Source organism: Pan paniscus, chromosome 2 (assembly GCF_029289425.2).
Source record: "Pan paniscus chromosome 2, NHGRI_mPanPan1-v2.0_pri, whole genome shotgun sequence".
NCBI lineage: Eukaryota > Metazoa > Chordata > Mammalia > Primates > Hominidae > Pan > Pan paniscus.
Genome location: NC_085926.1, coordinates 98,231,455 through 98,250,557, shown reverse-complemented (window position 1 = coordinate 98,250,557; position 19,103 = coordinate 98,231,455). Strand labels below are relative to the sequence as shown.

At 36.3% G+C, this 19,103-nt stretch overlaps 1 protein-coding gene across 2 annotated transcripts in view; it reads right to left on the bottom strand.

Annotated features, from left to right (window-relative positions):
* Positions 1-19,103, bottom strand: part of TBC1D23 (TBC1 domain family member 23) — a 64,951-nt gene that overhangs the window by 17,688 nt on the left and 28,160 nt on the right. For both annotated transcript variants that reach the window (XM_008975395.4, XM_008975396.4), the window contains exons 5-13: positions 16,888-17,011; positions 12,371-12,495; positions 12,234-12,280; positions 11,307-11,410; positions 9,524-9,646; positions 8,238-8,330; positions 5,335-5,505; positions 2,683-2,725; positions 1,036-1,142 (exon numbers count right to left, since the gene is read on the bottom strand). In XM_008975395.4, coding sequence (XP_008973643.2) covers positions 1,036-1,142; positions 2,683-2,725; positions 5,335-5,505; positions 8,238-8,330; positions 9,524-9,646; positions 11,307-11,410; positions 12,234-12,280; positions 12,371-12,495; positions 16,888-17,011 — 937 coding nt within the window. The remainder of the gene's footprint in view (positions 1-1,035; positions 1,143-2,682; positions 2,726-5,334; positions 5,506-8,237; positions 8,331-9,523; positions 9,647-11,306; positions 11,411-12,233; positions 12,281-12,370; positions 12,496-16,887; positions 17,012-19,103) is intronic.

Below are 19,103 nucleotides of genomic sequence, written 5' to 3'. Positions count from 1 at the left end.
CAACTAACACAGGTAGTGAGTTACAATTTCGTAATAACTACTATTAAATATCTGGTGACAGGTACTATACTTTCCATTTACTTGCACTGTTAATTCTCAAGTTATCCTTAGAAAGAAGGTTATGTTGTTAACATTTATATTCCACAGGTGGAGAAACCACAGCTCAAAGATCTTGCTGGAGATCATGAAGAAAGTAAGTTGTAGATGAAATCTGAACCCAGGTATGTCAGACCTGTAAGCCCAAGCTACTAACTGTGACCTTGTACTGCAGTTTTCCTTCTATTTCTGTTTTAAAGAATAATCACTAGGTATGTGAGGACCATTATTTATGAAAATAATTTAATGACATCTAATTCAACTGACATGAAATATTGAAGTACTGGAAAAGCACAAAAGACCTATTACCCAAATATTTCCAAAGAACAGAAAAACAGATTTATCCACTGTAGCAAAACTGGGTAGTAATACACATCTCAATAACTAAAAATCAAATAAAATAGGATTGGCAACTTGTTCTTGTCTTCCTCTGCCTGGCCAATTCTCAAATGTGGATAGACTCAAGTCCAAATCATTTAAGTCTGTGATGGGGATGGGTACAGACATGGTGTGCACGAGATGATTATGAGCCCTAGTATTCTGGCAAAAACCAACTGGGAGATGCCTGGAATCAGCTTGCTTAAGAGTCCCAGCTATTTACAGGACCCAGATTTGTCCCCATTGATATTTAAGCTGGAACATAAAACTGTCACTAAATGATACCAAACTACAGCTGGACAGGGAGAAATTTGAATTCAGCAGCTGAACTTCAAGAGCTCCCACCTAGTTTAACTGTGAAGGCTTGCTGTATCATTTCATTAATCTCACAATAAATAAAGGCTTGCTGTATCATCTCATTAATCTCACAATAATATGACTCTTCATTGCATGTGTTTGAAATGTTTTGACTCCATTTCTGTTATGGTGGGGGTTTAGTAGTTAATCACCTTTTCTGGGAACTTATCCAAATCTGGTAACATATTCTCTACATATACTTACATCAACAGAATTGATACTGCTCCTTGAGCCTGAGGTACTAGCAATCCAATGGCCATATCCATTTTCTGGTCCATCCACATTAATGTCTGCCAGGTGCTGCTGCAGTGCTTAAGATAAATTTAAAAAAAAAAGAAAACAAAAACCTAAAATATCAACACTCTTTGGAAAAATTCATTACCAACGAAATACAATAAACATGTCACAGCTGAGAAAAAAGGACCAAAGGAAATAATCACAGGTATTTCTTTCTGCACGTCTGTAAAGGAGTAAAGGCCTCCAAGCTAGAGCAAACCTTCCTATTCTTCCTTCTAAAACCCTCTGTACATGGATAACTTTTCTTAACTGACGCCAATGTGATGATAACTGTATAGGCTTTACGTTTTCTTCTTTGAAAGGAAATCTTTCAAGTATTAACAGATAATTTCTGCAACATTTTTATGACATAAAGGATAACAGAAAACCGATTGTGACTTTTGTTATACCATGAGGAGATATCAATCAATCTCTCCCATAATAAAGAAGCATTGTTAGCCATTAACAGTTACGGAAAGAGAGATTATTCTTGGTAAAGAAATACTTCATGGTTTTAAAAAATTTTCTAAAATCTGGGTTATACTATAAAAGAATGCTTTTCAGACACTTTTGAGAATTACAAGCTTAATAATCAAGTTTTATATCGTTACCAGGATTCCTAATAAATAACACTGAGCCTAGGGCCAATACATGTTTAACACTACTTATTAAAATAACCCCTTTTGTACATCACTCTGGGTATGAACCTCAAAAGTCGTTAGTTATCAGGTCATGATATACAGAAGATAATCATAATCCTTGTTAATATCAACAAAGACCAGGAGGAAATACATCCTAATGTTCCCAAAATCCTAAGTTACAGCCTAACTCCCATGATTAAAGCCTAAGATTCCATTACCCTCAACATATACTGATTTGATTTTTGGAGCTTCAGTTGCACAACTGGTCAGCATGTGATTCTTATATATTGATTTGATTTGATCATTAATTTTCCCCAGCATTTACAGCTCAGTATTTTTGTAGTATCTCTTTTTCTAATGTAAGACAGGCTCTTTTAAAATCTTATTACTCTGCCTGCAAAGTAAAATTCTCAATACTTGCCTGCAGAGATCCTGCCAATTATTTTACTCTCCTAGATTATTAAATATTAGTCTGCAGTTCTGAAAATATCAGTTTATTTTGTTCCACTTAGCTAACATTTTTTAAACAGAGAATACCTTCAAGTAGTTCAAAAATAAAATAACAAAACACCTAAAGAGTCCAAAGGGTATACTATAAAAAGTATTCCTTGAAGTCTTCCTTCCCTGTCCCATCATTTAATCCTTCTTCTCCATAGAGGCAATCATATGGGCAGTTTTTCATTCATCTTTACAAAAATATTTTTTGGAAACAAATCTATTAAAATAGTCTTACATCAAATAGTCACCAATTTCAATTGCCTATTACGTTTGTCTGTTATCTGTAAGTCCTCCTGGCCTTGCCTTTTCTGAAAATATTGAATGAATGAAGAGTCTACCCTTTAACTAATGTGACCACTCCAGATCAACTCTATTGATAATCAATACAATTTCTTCTGAAACATAGAGGAAAAAAACTAATAAATCGAAATCTTACCCATAAATCCTCCACTGGCAATACTCACATATTCTTTGTTTTTCTGTAATGGAAAAGAAAATTTAAATTCTTCCAAAACTGCGACTTAATTAAAACTTTAGCTAGTTCTAAAACACTGATAAATACAATACCAAGTGATATATTAAATTACCGGGCTTTCTCATTTCCTTGACATTTTGGACTTTGGCAGAGAGAGGTATATCCATTTACCTTATTATGCATTGTAAGTTCTGGTGCTTGGGTGGGAAGAAGGGAACAACTTCAAGGCTATTAACAAGTCTTGATTTTGCTTGTATTATTGTTTCAATAGTGCAATGGTCAAACCAAAATTAGTTAAACCGTATTTTAGGATGTAATCAGAGTGATTTTTAAAACCTTTCAAAATATTTTGGGTCCTTTATTAAAAGATAATATAAAAAGAAACATTACAGCTAATTATGAAGAAATAAGGGAATGTTACCATTTTGCAAACTACTAAAAACATAATGGATCTAAGTAATATAAATAAAAAAAAGAGAAACACAAAAAAGACATCTAAATAGTATTTATCATCTAAAAGAGGCAGGCATCACCCCCTCAGAACCTCCTTCCCCTAAACAAAGAAGTCTGAACACATCTCTAAACTACTGGCTTAGAGAAAATACCAGGGACAGAACATGATAAATGACACCATGTGAATGTAATCAGCAAAATCCAGAATATGGGGAACTCTGTAACACAAATTAACTGCTTTTCCCAACAAATACATGCAAGGAAAAAATTTTAAAAAGGAACCTATAAACTAAAAGAAACTTAAAAGACATCAACCAAATGTCAACATCTTGTTTTAGATCTTAGGAAAATCAGGGAAACTTGAACACTAGTTAAATTTTTTTTAATAAAGTATGATAATGATGTGGTTATGTCTTCATAATGAGTTTATGGCATTCAGTTCTCTCTACTTTTCAATTTCCTTGAAACTTTCCATAATAAAAGTTGGGGAAAAAATTTATAAAACCACATAAAGAACTCGAATAATTAAAAAAAAGTTCACAATATTCCAAACTCTTGCCCTATGACAGCCCTTACAATATACAGTATAGTTTATACTGAAGCGTTTTTATTTTATTTTGTTTTTGAGGATAGGGTCTCACTCTGTCACCCAGGCTGGAGTACAGTGGCATGACTATGGCTCACTGCAGCCTCAATCTCCCAGCTCATGCGATTCTCCTGCCTCAGCCTCCCAAGTAGCTTGGACTACAGGTGAGCACATCCACACACAGTTAATATTTTTATTTTTTGTAGAGACAGGGTCTCATTATGTTGCCCAGGGTGGTCTTGAACTCCTGGGCTCAAGTGATCCTCCCATCTCAGTCTACCAAAGTATTGGGATTATAGGTGGGAGCCACTGTGCCTGGCCTGAAGCATTTTTAGAGTAGACCAGTTAAATTTATGAATGAAATGAGTTTGGTTCCTTATTTTTGTTATTCTGTATGCTTCTAAACTCTTTCCTTTAATAAAATTTAAAATTATCCTACAATTCCTCTCCCAAATATCCTGTTCCTTCTCTGATTTTGCTTTTCAAGGATTTCATCTTTAAACTAATTTTTTCAAACCAGATTCCCAGTAAAATACAACATAAATAGAAATGAATCCAAATTGAGTGGCTTGTGTACCATGCCTACCATCTTGCTGATTCCATAGTTCAGGACCATACAAAGTAAGGACTTTAATACATAAACTGCCAAAGAATACCTAATAAGCAACTATTATAATAAAAAACAAGCCATCACTGAGTGACATTTTTAAAAAAGCAGAGACACAGGTTGCATAAAATCACTAATTCAAATTAGTTGTGTTGAAGACAATATTTAAACACAAAAAGGAAAGATGGCTAGGTGTTGTGAATGAATATGCATATGTATTTATTCAGTTTCAAATGAAGATATTAAAATGAATCATATAGTTACTGTAAAAAGTACTAGGACATAAATACACATAAAGATCAATGTAACATAATAGGCCAGGCACAGTGGCTCATGCCTGTAATCCCAGCAGTCTAGGAGGCCGAGGAGGGCGGATCACTTGAGGTCCGGAGATCACTATGTCAGCCTGGCCAACATAGTGAAACCCCATCTCTACTACAAATACAAAAACTAGTCAAGCGTGGTGGCGTGTGCCTGTAGCCCAGCTACTTGAGAGGCTAAGGCAGGAAAATTGTTTGAATCCGGGATGCAGAGGTTGCACTGAGTCAAGATGGCGCCACTGCACTCCAGCCTGGGCGACAGAGCAAGACTCCATTTCAAAAAAATAATAACAAATAGAAAAAAAATAAAAGATCAAATAACATAATAATCCAGAAATAGATCTTGATGCATAGAGGAACTCGGTATATTAATAAGGTGGTATTTCAAACTGTACAATTTGTAAGCTATCTGGAGAAATATTTTTTAATTCCTATCTTACTTCTTACACAAAATAAATGCCAGATGGTTTGAGTTAAATATAAAAAAAAATCATATAAGCATATGAGAAAAATCTGGAGAAGACCTTAACAAGTCACAAAACCAAGAAAAGTACAGATAAATCTGACAAGCAAAAAGTTATCTACGTAAATTTTTTAAAGGTGATAACATTAACCAAACAAAACTGAAATAATTTATGTCAGCATACCTGTAAAAAGTGTGCCAGGACCATGTTCATATACATGTCTTCTTCCTCCCTGCCACTGCCCATAAAACAGAGGTGCTCCCCACCAGCTATGGAGCCAGACTCAATGGACTGCTTCTGTGCTTCCAGCAAGGATTTTACTGACTGTGCAAACTCAGATGGATTCTGGAGCATCTAGACAATTTTTTTAAAGTTAAAAACTTGACAAGCCTGTGTTTCACATATATTTGTAAATTTGAAATTTTTTTTAGGAAAAACCCCAATATTTAAAGAGCCACAATGAAAATGAAGGGAAAAAAAAGGCTCTTATAAATAAAATCCCTGGGATAAGAGAAATATTTATAAATGTATCTATAATACAATAGAACAAAAGTTGAACATTCACACAAAGATTGATGCAAAGAAAATAATTCTCTACTAGAGAAAAACTGTTTGTTGTTCTTGTTTTTTCTTAAATAACAAGTAGCAACAGTATCCTTAGATATCAAGACAGAAAGAGTATAAAACTATAGATCAAAACAAGCTCTATTTTTTTAGTTTCCCCTTAGATGGTAAACCATGTGTTTCTTAGAGGATTGTCAGAAATAACAGAAGGCGTTTGTTTATCAGCACTATTCCAGGTAACGGAGACACAAGGATGAAATATTCATTTCTTACCCTCAAGGAAACAAGTACGACAATAACTACAAAGATGTTTAAAAACTGTTTTAATGGAGATACACAAAAAGTATGGTGAAAAATAGAAAAATGGACAGATCATATAGAAAAGCAATTTGTAAAAAACAAAAGCAAATATAAACAGCACACTCACAAAAAATAATGTTCAACCTCATCGGTAATTACAACTATTTTTCACTCATCACTCTGGTAAGATAAGAAAAGATTGATAATGTCCAATAATGCCAATGGCATTCTCATTTAGAGTTCTGAAACGTAAGAAGGTTCCACCATTTTTTTTTTTTTTTTTTTTTGAGACGGAATCTCCCTCTGTCACCCAGGCTGGAGTGCACTGGTGCGATCTCAGCTCACCGCAACCTCCGCCTCCCAAATAGCTGGGTTCCACCTTTTTAAAGGGCAATACGGTGGTCTCTAGTAAAATGTATATATCCACACACCTCATCAAAACGATTTTACCTTTAAGAATCTATTTTACAGAAATATTTGCATAAGTTCACAAAATGTATAAAAAGATGTTAAATGCAGCATTATTACAAGAAAACAAAAAATAACCCACATATACATCAATCAGGCAATAAATTATAGTATACCTACATGTACCATGGACCACTGTGCATCATTAGAAAGAATGTACTTAAATCAAAAGATCTCTTAGAAACTGTTACGTGAAAAATCAAGTGGCAAAACAAAAAATATGTAAACAGATATTAAAAGTCTGGAAGATTACGTAAGCTGATAATATTCTTTAAAAATTTTTAAAAATTCAAGCCGGGCATGGTGGCTCACGCCTGTAATCCCTGCACTTTGGGAGGCCAAGGTGGGCAGATCACTTGAAGCTGGGAGTTTGAGACCAGCCTGGCCAACATGAACCCCCTCCTCTACTAAAAGTAAAAAAAATTAGCCAGGCATGGTGGCGCACACCTGCAGTCCCAGTTACTCGGGAGGCTGAGGCTAGGGAATCGCCAGAACCTGGGAGGCTGAGGTTGCAGTGAGCCAAGATCATAACACTGTACTCCAGCCTGAGTGGCAGAGTAGAAACTCTGTCTCAAAAAAGAAAAAAAAAAAAATTAATTCAAGTATTCATGAATCACTTGAGTAAATTTTTAAAATAGGAATGAGAGAGGAATCAAGGAAGAGAAAGGCACAGAGTTCACCTACAGAATATGGATGAGCTAAGATGGCCTTTCTCACAATATCTGTTAGTTCTTCCTCAATATTACCTAGGCCCTTTCACACACCCTTTCAGTCTCAGCATCAAATTTTTCAGACAAGTTGGGAAGGGGAAAGGTAGACTTAACATTTAGCTAAGAGGTTTCTCATACCATTCCTGTGTTCCCCATCCCTGAGGCTTTAATGATCCCAGAATGGCTTAAATGATGTTAGCCTCAATTCTACCAACAGCTCTATACATCTCTGACAATTATTTATCATTCTTCAAATTAAATGACCTAGGATAGTAGTTTTAATAACTAAGTGCTTATATGCCAGATACTACCCTTATTAAATATTAGTTTATTATATGCATAAATACTCATGATTAAAAATGGCTCATACTATAAAGCCTACAGAATTCTTACTCAATTACAGTAAGAGCTGATATCCAGAGAGTACTTAGTAGGTGCAGTGCACTATGCTAAGTGCTATACTAGGTAGCTCAAACTAAGTTCAGAATTTACTGACATAAAAATGGTAAGCAATAGTAAGCCATAGTGAGCATTGTTTCCAACTACCCTTTATGATGCCAAAAGGGTATCTGGGCTGGGCGTGGTGGCTCACGCCTATAATCCCAACACTTTGGGAGGCTGAGGCAGGGGGATCACCTGAGGTCAGGAGTTCGAGACCAGCCTGGCCAACATGGTGAAAGCCCGTGTCTACTAAAAATACAAAAAATTAGCCGGGCCTGGTGGTGGGTGCCTGTAATCCCACCTACTAGGGAGGGTGAGGCAGGAGAATAGCTTGAACCCAGGAGGCAGAGGTTGCAGTGAGCCGAGATCGCACCATTGCACTCCTGCCTGGGCAACAAAAGCGAAACAAACAAACAAACAACAAAAACACAAAAGGGTATTTGGGTGAAAAGGAAACCTGACACCAACACTTTTCTCATAAGGGCAGAGACTCCCTCCTTAAGCAGAAAGAAAAAAATTCCCCAATCTGGGACCTATATATTTATTTATGAACTGAAGGAAAAAAAGTTACTTTAAGAATAATTAATCAGCATTTATACTAACCAGGTCTGAATCTAAGTGGAAAGCAGTTGATAAATGTCCAGCATTATATTGTTCTGCAGGACGGCAATCCACCACAAAGAACCGGACTCCTTCCTAAAACGGAAACAACATTTGACATACAGGAATTTCCCATGAGGTTCACATTGCACAACATAATATTCACAGTTAACCAAATAAAGGGAACAAGTTCATTAAAAAATGGATCTCACATGGAATTGGGAGGACCTAGTTAGCACAGAAAATAACCCGAAGGTCCTAAATACTTTTATTTCTTTTAAACAGTTAAAACATTTTTCTTTTTTAGATGTTGTTCTTTACTGGAAAGTCTTAAAATACATAGAAGGAGAGTGTCTGTTTGAGCTATAAAACTAATTATAATTAATTATAAAACTAATTATAAAACGCTATATAGTTATAAACACAACTGTAGACATGCTATTCTTTTTTGCAAATAAATCTGCAAATTTATCAACAGCTCAATTCACGTAAGAACTAAACATCTATTTCGTGTGGGGGGATGAAGGGAGAATGTTCTGAAATACCAGTTTCAACTAAAGAAGTTCACATGGATCTCTTTAAACTGGATAACATGTTTTCATTTGTTTTTAAATATTAGTTTGAATAAGAAAAAAGTGAGATGCTTGTATTTTGAAAATTCTCAATAACCAGCACAGATACAGTAAGAAATCCAACTAAGAAAGATCTACCATAAAAGGCTATTTTCCCACGTCCATTCCTTTCCTGCCCTCAACCTTGGAAATACACTACACCTTCCAAATACACACCATGGTTAACTGCTGCACTACTAGTAATAAAGACCATATATTAAAAACATCATTGGTCAAACTGACTTACTAGATTTTCATGAAGAAAATTTCATTTTCACAATTCTACTTTGCTATAAGTTGTATGGAACTAAACCATGTAATTCAATTAGCTGTAAACTACCAGAAACTGTTAAACGCTAAATTCACCCTTTTAAAAGTATTTTATACAATGCCACATTCAGTTGCTCTACTGAAAATATGAAAAAAGATATGGCGATTTACAAAAACTGGTGTCAAGAATGTCAACAATAATTAATTGTAGACAATTAAAACACCACACAAGCTGACAAGTTTTAAAATGACCCTCTGAACATAACATTTAACACAATCATTCAAAAAGCCAAAAGAGCCACCTTGTTGCAGTAAATTGATTTTGTGGGAATCAATGAACAGGGAGGAAGTTGGTTCCTTGTATTTAAAATGAACAGTCCCCTAACAAACTGGGTTTCCTTTACTTACCCCTTGTAGCTGATTCGCTTGAAGGATCTCTGACACGGAGATGGCCAGACAAAGAGCCTGACTCAGATCTGCATCATCATCCTTAATTCCCAACAAAGTACTACCAAAGAGATGGTGATTATCCTGTTTGAAGGGAAATTTTTAAACATTATGAAAAAAAAAATCAAACTTTCTTCCTAAAAATATTCTTATTAAACCATGATAAAAGGTAAAATTATAATACTCTTGAGTTGTGATTTTTTAAAACTTAATACTACATAATCTCAAATTTTATAGGCTAAGAACTACAAAAATGTCACATAAAGTCCCTGTCAGTGTTCATACAAAATGAAAGACTAAGAAAAAAAAAAAACACATTCTAAATAGCTATTTTCTATACTACCACCTGTAGTTAATATTGAATTTTAAAAATGGTTACTTACAATTTTTCATATCTTAATAAAAACAAATATGTGGCAGAAATCTATTGCATAAATGAGTTAAAATACTGATCCACAGGCTGCTCTAATTCACAACTGCTAGTACAGATTCACTATGTCTGAAGAATAAAAGGTGCAGCTCTTGAATAAGAAAAAAAATAAGACTTCTTTTTCATTCAGTATTTTAAACTACTATCCTACCATCTGACTTATACAGCATTGTTAGGAACTGAAGAGTTCTATATAAGAAAATTATTAAAATAGTTGAAATTGGTCCCTAGAAATAAGTCTTTTTAAATTAGTTATTTTTGAGAGAAAATGATCTTAAAAGGTTTCCTTTACCTGCTTTCTAAAACACAGTATACTAAACATAACTTAACTTTATCTTGACACTTCAGTGACACGATGAGTACCAACTAGAAATTATTATGGCAGAATGCTTAAAAAAAAAAAAAAAGACAATAATGCTCTCATGGGCACCTGAAGTCACATACAAACCTGTCTGCTTTATAAACTTGTGCCTCTTCCACTATTAGCTTTTGCTTCTTAGAGTTTCATTTTTCAGGAGTTCACATCACTCATACTTCTAATCTGGTGTCCTTTATTAGGCATCTGTCTGGTCTAAGGATCTAAGTCTTTACGGGGCCTAAATGACCTTTCTTTATAAGACAGCTCAGCATTATTAAGACTATACAAGCCTGAACTCCAGAGAAAAGTGGCAAAACTCTACCTCCTCCACTGGATTACTACTGTAATATAATTTTTTTTTTTTTTTTTTTGAGACAGAGTCTTCACTCTGTCGCCCAGGCTGGAGTGCAGTGGCACAATCTCAGCTCACTGCAAACTCCGCCTCCTGGGTTCACGCCATTCTCCTTCCTCAGCCTCCCGAGTAGCTGGGACTACAGGCGCCCACCACCACGCCCGGCTAATTTTTTGTATTTCTTAGTAAAGATAGGGTTTCACCGTGTTAGCCAGGATGGTCTCGATCTCCCGACCTTGTGATCCACCCGCCTTGGCCTCCCAAAGTGCTGGGATTACAGGCATGAGCCACCACGCCCGGCCCTGTAATATAATTTTTAAAGTCAAGAAAGCACTAATTTAGAAAATACCTCAGTCAATTTTCTTATGATCAGAAATAACAATAATCAGAAGAGAGGTAAGATGCATTCTACTATCTTTTTAACTTGTCTGTTCCTCCACTAGGGAAGGTATTTACAGAGATGAAAAAAAAAAATCACACAAAACTACAACACATAAAGAAACAGAAAAAATTGACAACCTATTTTAACTAAAGTGAATACAAAGTAATAAAACAATGTACAAAATATGAAATACAAAATAGTTGGTCATTTCTGGTCTTATACCTTCCTAAAAGAAGCCGGTGTTTTGCTGCAATAATACTGAGCCAGAGAGAAAAGGTCTTCTATATCTTCTATATTCAGACTGGATGGAGTATTTTCCAAGAACTCTGAAATATTATAGACATAATATTTAGTAGTTTGTGAAAAATGCAAATATTGTTTATGTATCAGAGCCGAAATATCTTCATCATAAATACTATGCAAATGGAGTCTCAACAGTGGTGCTTTTACAATGACTTGTGGAAAAGTGGATTTCTCCAAATGAGCTGAAACTGCTAATGTAAATCTCTTGTCAGTGAAGAATAGTGTCAGGCAATCAAATCAAATTCATTAACCTTAATTAGAACTCTATGATTTATTTATTAAACATATATGAAGAAATGCCAAGGCCCCTGAACATAAAAAATGCCTAAGAAATAGTTACTGACTTAAAGAACTTTGTCTTGTGTGAAAAAATAAAAATAAATCATTATAATACAGTAAGATAAACATTGTTATACAGATAGAACAAAGTGCCAGGGAATATAGAGAGGAAGTAACTATCTCTATGTGGGGGATATGGTGGGGAGAATCCAAAAGGAGAACCAAGGTTTCACAATTGAAATATCATATAAACTGAGTATTGAAAGGTAAATTAAGGATGGGTAGGGAGGAACAGAGGAGGGCAATCTATTCGAACAGTGAAACTAATGAAATAGTATATGGAAAGGAATGAAAGAGTGAACAAATATGAAGGAATGAATGAAGATGGCAAAATAAAGGAAAATAGTCTTTAAGGTCTGTACCTGGAGAGTGTTTATATAATCTGAGAGTTGAATGGAGCCTCAGAGCTCTTCTAGACTAATCTCCTAAATGTACGAATGAGGAAACTGAGTAACTTACACAGATAAAGAGACCTGAAATGTTTTCACTACATTAAATGATACTTACGGATAACTTCTTCTTTGCTGTCTGACTCTTGTGTTAAAATAACTTCTCTGTAAAAGGGAATCAAATCAATTTGAGTTAAATATTAACAGAGCACCCTGAGAAAAGAGGAAAAAAAATCTAACCAACCAGATACTTACTTTGCATTAACAAGGATAATTAACATTAAGAAATAAATAAAAAATGGATCTGCTTGTTGTAGATATCCATCCCATATTGCCTGAGTGACTTCAATGGAACAGTAACATGCAAAAAGACTTCCAAGCTGTAATCAGGAAATGAAATGAGAGACATAAACCACTGGAGGTGACTTGTTCTCTTAAAAGTATTAAAGCAAATGAATAAGAAACATTACATCAAATTATCTGCACCTGATATTTAATGCGTACCTTAATCTTAGTGTATGAAATCCAAAGGCAAAACATGTGAATTCAAGGGACAATGGAGCCACATATTAACTGTGTGACTTAGGACATGTCAACCTCTTTAAAGCTTCCATTTTTACTTCTGTAAAAAAGAGGAATAATGCTACCCATCTTCTACTACTATTGTGAAAAGAATACCTAAAGTAACTAGCACATATCTTTGCCATAGCATAACTAGCATAATTATGGTCTGAGCTCCATAAGAGTAACTAAAATAATTATAATATAATAACAGCACAGTATTTAAATTACAAGGTAATTGTGAGGATCAAACGTGGTAATTTAAGAGCAGCTAATAAAACTTTAATCATAATATAAATATGAATTGCTCCCAAAGCTCACTTGTACATCACTTGAAAGAGATTAGGCCGGGCGCAGTGGCTCACACCTGTAAACCCAACACTTTAGGAGGCCAAGGTGGGTGGATCACCTGAGGTCAGGAGTTTGAGACCAACCTGGCCAACATAGTGAAACCCCGTCTCTACTAAAAATACAAAAATTAGCCAGGCATGATGGCACGTGTCTGTAGTCCCAGCTACTTGGGAGGCTGAGGCAGGAGAATCACTTGAACCTGGGAGGCAGAGGTTGCAGTGAGAAGAGATCTCACCACTGCACTCCAGCTGGGGTGACAGAGTGAGACTCTGTCTCAAAAAAAAAAAAATAAACACACAAAAAAATAAACAACATTCATATCCTTCAATACATTTCAGGAGCTAAGAGTTGTTAATTTATAAGCAACTCTACAGCCCAACTGTGTTTTAAGTTGCATGAAGTAATATTTTTAGATCATTCAACTTTCATTAGATACAGAAATAATTCCATCTACAAGTTTAAATTTAAAAAATTTTTAACAGCTAAAGAGAATTAACGGGAACACATATATTTAGTGCACTCTGTGCAATACTAAGCTAATACTAAACTGTTATCACATCATTAAAAATATCTCTTACTTAAATTCTCACAACAGGTATGCAATACTAAGCTAATACTAAACTATTATCATGTATTATTAAAAATATCTCTGATTTAAATTCTCAAAACAGGCCTGGAAAGTAAACACATTTCTCCCCATTTTACAGGTGAGAAAGTAGATTTCAATTACTCCCCATTTTTTTCAGGTGAGGAACTTGGATTACTTTACTTTCTCAAGCTCACAGAGCTAGTGAGTGGTGTTGGGAACAGAAAAAAGCCTGAGATTCCACAGCCCATGTAATTGCCATCACACTTGACCACAAGGCTTTTAAAATACATAATGCTACTAATGTTTTTTGTGGTTGCTTTAAAAATTACGATTACAAACACAGATTAGAAGAGGTACATACAAACAGAATAGCAATACACAGTCATCTTTAAGCTCACTTAGCTCAACGAAAGTTACCACTGCATTGCTCACAGTGGTTTAGGAATTACTTTTTAATTGTTTCATCTCATGATACTTAAAAAACTCTATATCATCAACATGATACTAGTAGCAAGAGTAAACTATCTGAGGCCAGGCACAGTGGCTCACGCCTGTAATCCCAGCACTTTGGGAGGCCGAGGCGGGTGGATCACGAGGTCAGGAGATCGAGACCATCCTGGCTAACATGGTGAAATCCCATCTCTAATAAAAATACAAAAAATTAGCTGGGTGTGGTGGCGGGCGCCTGCAGTGCCAACTACTCGGGAGGCTGAGGCAGAAGAATGGCGTGAACCCAGGAGACGGAGCTTGCAGTGAGCCAAGATCGTGCCACTGCACTCCAGTCTGGGTGAAAGAGACTCCGTCTCACAAATAAATAAATAAATAAACAAACAAACAATCTGGCATATCAGCTGAAGAGAAACCACTCAGTTTAAACCTCCAGCTATCAGCACGAATTCAGAGCTCTGGCATCAGAAATGGCATTTCCTAGGCAGAGAGACCTCTATTATTAAAATGCTTAAGAAAAATAGTTTACTACTTTAACATAAATAGGTAGATTCAGTGGCAACATATGAATCTCAGAGAAGCTACAGTTTTGACAAGACTAGGCTTGGCTCACACCTGTAATCCCAGCACTTTGGGAGGCCTGCGTGGGAGGATTGCTTGAGCCCAGGAGATCGAGACCAGCTCAGGCAATATAGTGAGACCTTGTCTCTACAAAAAAATTAAAACATTAGCCAAGTGTGGTGGTGCATGCCTGTAGTCCCAGCTACTCAGGAGGCTGAGGTGGGAGAATCACTTGAGCCCGGGAGGTGGAGCTTGCAGTGAGCCAAGACTGTGCCACTGCACTGCAGCCTGAGAGACCAGAGCAAGACCTCGTCTCAAAAACAAAAACAAAAAACTGACAAGACTGTGGCCAAGAGGGAATTAAAGAACAGGTTACTGAGGTTTGAGATTTAATGAGCCCAGAAGTGAAACCAGTTAGAATTCTCCAATTACCCATTTCCTGATTGTTAACTCATCCTATCATCCTCTGAAGTAGGTACAGTACTATTATTTCCACTTTGCAGATGAGGAATTGAAGCTCAGAGGCTGTCTTAGATCACACAGTTAATAATGGGAAGAAATGGGATTCTTCCTGAAGAAAAGTTAAGTAATACATAATAAAAGAATATGAACATATAGTCTCCTAGGTCCCAATCATTGTTTTAGAAAGATCTCAAGTTAACCAGAAGAGCAGCAGTTAACCAGAAGTGTGGTCTGGGGACCTCGTAGAAGTCCCCAGGATTCTTTACAAAGGATCTGTAAGGTCAAAACTATTGTTACACAAATATGTAGAATTTACCTGCCTTTTGCATATATATTCCCTCGAAAATGAACAATAGAATTTTCCAACGCCTACATGATATGTGATATTATCACAGATTGAAATAAGGGCCAGGTGTGGTGGCTTAGGCCTGTAATCCCAGCACTTTGGGAGGCTGAAGTGAGCAGATCACCTGAGGTTAGGAGTTCGAGACCAGCCTGGCCATCGTGGTGAAACCCCGTCTTTACTAAAATTACAAAATTAGCCAGGCATGGTGGCCGGCACCTGTAATCCAAGCTACTTGGGAGGCTGAGGCAGAAGAATCGCTTAACCTGGGAGGCGGAGGTTGCAGTGAGGCAAGATTGCGCCACGGCACTCCAGCCTAGGCGACAAGAGTGAAACTCCATCTCAAAAAAAAAAAAAAAGAAAAAAAAAAAAGCAGATATGATAATCCATCTTTGATGTAGCCAAACATTAATGAGATTTGCAAAAATATAAAACAATGCCACTACTCTAATTTTCTTTTGGAAAATAGTTGTTTATTTTAAAATAGGCTACTTATATCAACATGTAATAAATTTATAATTACTTTTAAATAAATTAATAAACATTTAAAATTCCTCAATTTTTTTTTTTTTTTTTTTGAGACAGAGTCTCACTCTGTTGCCCAGGCTGGAGTGCAGTGGTGCAATCTCGGCTCACTGCAACCTCCGCCTCCCAGGTTCAAGTGATTTCTCCTGCCTCAGCCTCCCAAGTAGCTGGGATTACAGGTACACGCCACCACACACGACTAATTTTTGTATTTTTAGTAGAGATGGGTTTCGCCATGTTGGCCAGGCTTGTATCAAACTTCTGACATCAAGTGATCCACCTTCCTTAGCCTCCCAAAGTGCTGGGATTGCAGGCGTGAGCCACTGCGCCTAGTCTAGTTTTAACAACTTCTCAATATAATCCATATGGATCATCAACAAATTTTAAGAGTGTAAAGGGTCCTGACACCAAAAGGTTTAAGGACCACTGACCTAAAGTAAGACCTCCCATTGAAAATACAAATACAGAATGATAGAGCACAGCGTTATACTTTATATTCTTTTATATTAACCATTTGATAACCTTAAGTCATTTTCCTTGTGACTGTATACCAATTCTTATACACACCATCAACAATTTAAACAAAGTTCTCAATTGAACTGCTATATGTATCATATATTACATGTACATATTCATATTTATTACATATATGTAAATGAGTTGTAATATTTATTTGTAATTAGTTGTAAATAGTTACATTTACACATACATGTAAAACAATAAAAGTGAACTTCATATCAAATAAGCTGAACTAACACGAGTGAAGAGCAAAAAAAGTTATTTTGAAATGCCAATAATTTTACCCCTTTGGTTTAAACAGTAATGATCTATAATTAGGACTTTTCTTTCTCTTCCTTGAAAAAAAAAAACCCACCTAACTATAGCTTTAATAAATCTATTTTTCATTAAATGTTCCTACTTTCACTTTATTACCCAGTTGAGTGCATAGGAGTCTGGAGTAATTTTCTTTGTATCAAGATAAGAACAAAGCTCAGGCTCATGGTATTGGATGAGCAACCTGAAGAGATGAAATGGTCTCCCTTTCTGGGAACAATCCCTAGAAGACAAGAGAAGCAAAATTTTTTTGCATTAACAGATCAGAAATAATCACATCAGTAACCAATCTTCCTGCTATACCCTCCACAGCATTCACTGGAAGCCTACCTGACAGTAGCAGGCAGAGGTCTCTTGCTAATACCTTTTTCAATGTCCCTGACTTGACAAAAGTTGCAGAAACTGTAGGTCTAAAGCCACTCTAGGGACATTCTCACAGGTGAACCCAGGCAGCACTCCAGTGAGAGAACTAACAGGGATCACTGAAAACAAATTTAGGTCATTCTGATAAGGCTGAGATCCCAAAAGGAGATCTGGGGAGTCCTTCCTTCTCTGCCAAAAAAGAGGAACTTCTAGAAACTAGGCTTCAGGTTAGCTCCACAGTTTATATACTCAATCAGGAATGTCCTTTAGCAAAGTACAAGTCTGAAATGGGCAGGTGAACATTTCAGAAATAATGGCCTTAAAAACTGTTGAAGCGGCCCAAGTACCAACTCCTCAGAGCAAATTCCAGAAGGTGCCAAAATACTCATCTTGTTCAATAACTGTCCTACTTCAAAGGGTTATTGTGAGAGCAAAATGGAAAAATTGGATCTGAATGTTGTTTTAAAGTAAAAGGCACCAAACATGTACATTAACATTTTTATCTAAAGACTTTTTAAAAACAAATATTACCTTTTCCTGTCAGAGACTTCAAAAGTAGAAAGAAGGTACTCTACTTATTACCTGGGTGGTGAAATAATCTGTACACCAAACCCCCGTAACACACAATTTATTTATATAAGAAACCTGCACACGTACCCCTAAACCTAGAATAAAAGTTAGAAATAATTACAAAGCACCTACAGATGCATTTTGGGCCATGGATTTCCTACAGTTTCTAGTCATCATCTCAGGAAGCATCTCAGCCTGCTCAGCTCTAAGAAGATTCCTCTGCCATGGGTCACAGCAGCCACTCACAGGCTTGATCTGAAAAGTACTGTCCCTCTACCCAGGCACCCAAGCATCTGAGCCCAGAGATGACAAACCCTTGGAGCAGTTCCAGATGTGGTCCATGAACTAGACTCACTCCCCAGGAAGTATAGTTACTTCCTCTTTCCATGCTCAGTCCCTGATCTCAAATTCAGAAGCATTATCTTCTAACTCCCACATACACAGCACTCTTAGAAAACCTTTCGAGCCCAGAGGATTTGTTAGATACTATTATGTTCACATTAGTTCATTTTCTTGTGTCCATGTTTGTGATAACTCAAACAGAATACTTCATGGAAAAAAACTCTTAAAAGATACCAGATATTTGGTAGTGGATCTTACTGGATATAGGGAGATAATTACATGTTTTTTGGGTTTTTTTTGTTTTGTTTTTTTAAGACAGGGTCTAGCTCTGTCACTCAGGTTGGAGTGCAATGGCGTGATCTCGGCTCACTGCAACCTCTTTGCATCCTGGGCTCAAACCACCCTCCCACCTCAGGCTCCCAAGCAGCTGGGACTACAGGTACATCCACCATGCCCAGGCGATTTTTGTATTTTTGGTAGAGACAGGGTTTCTTCATGTTGCCCAGGCTGGTCTCGAACTCCTGGGCTCAAGTGATCCTCCCTCCTTGGCCTCCCAAATTGCTGGGATTACAGGCATGAGCCACCATGCCGGGCCAGAGGTAGTTACTTTTTAACCCGTATAGTTAAAAACAAAAAGCAATACTGAAAACACAGTTAATTCCAGACAGTTTGGTTAAAGTATGGTGTTACTGTTAACAAGATGCTGACTAACTCAATCTTCAGTTAGACCAGTAGGCTTCACTAATTCCTCAATTCCATAAATTTACTCCATTCAGCTTTTGTACTGAGATACATTCTACTATTACAAGGGAAGGAGGCAAGAATGTATCTAATGAATCAGCAAAAACTTATAAACAGGTCAAAGCACAGGCCATCATAATAAAAGTCAACTATTTATTGAGGAAATACCATGTGCCAGACAATGTAATAAGCATTTTACAAAGTTATTTCATTTTATCTTACATTTTATCAAACAATCCTATGAAATATATACCCAATTTACAGATGGGAAAACTGAGGCTCAACTAAAGTCAGGTAGC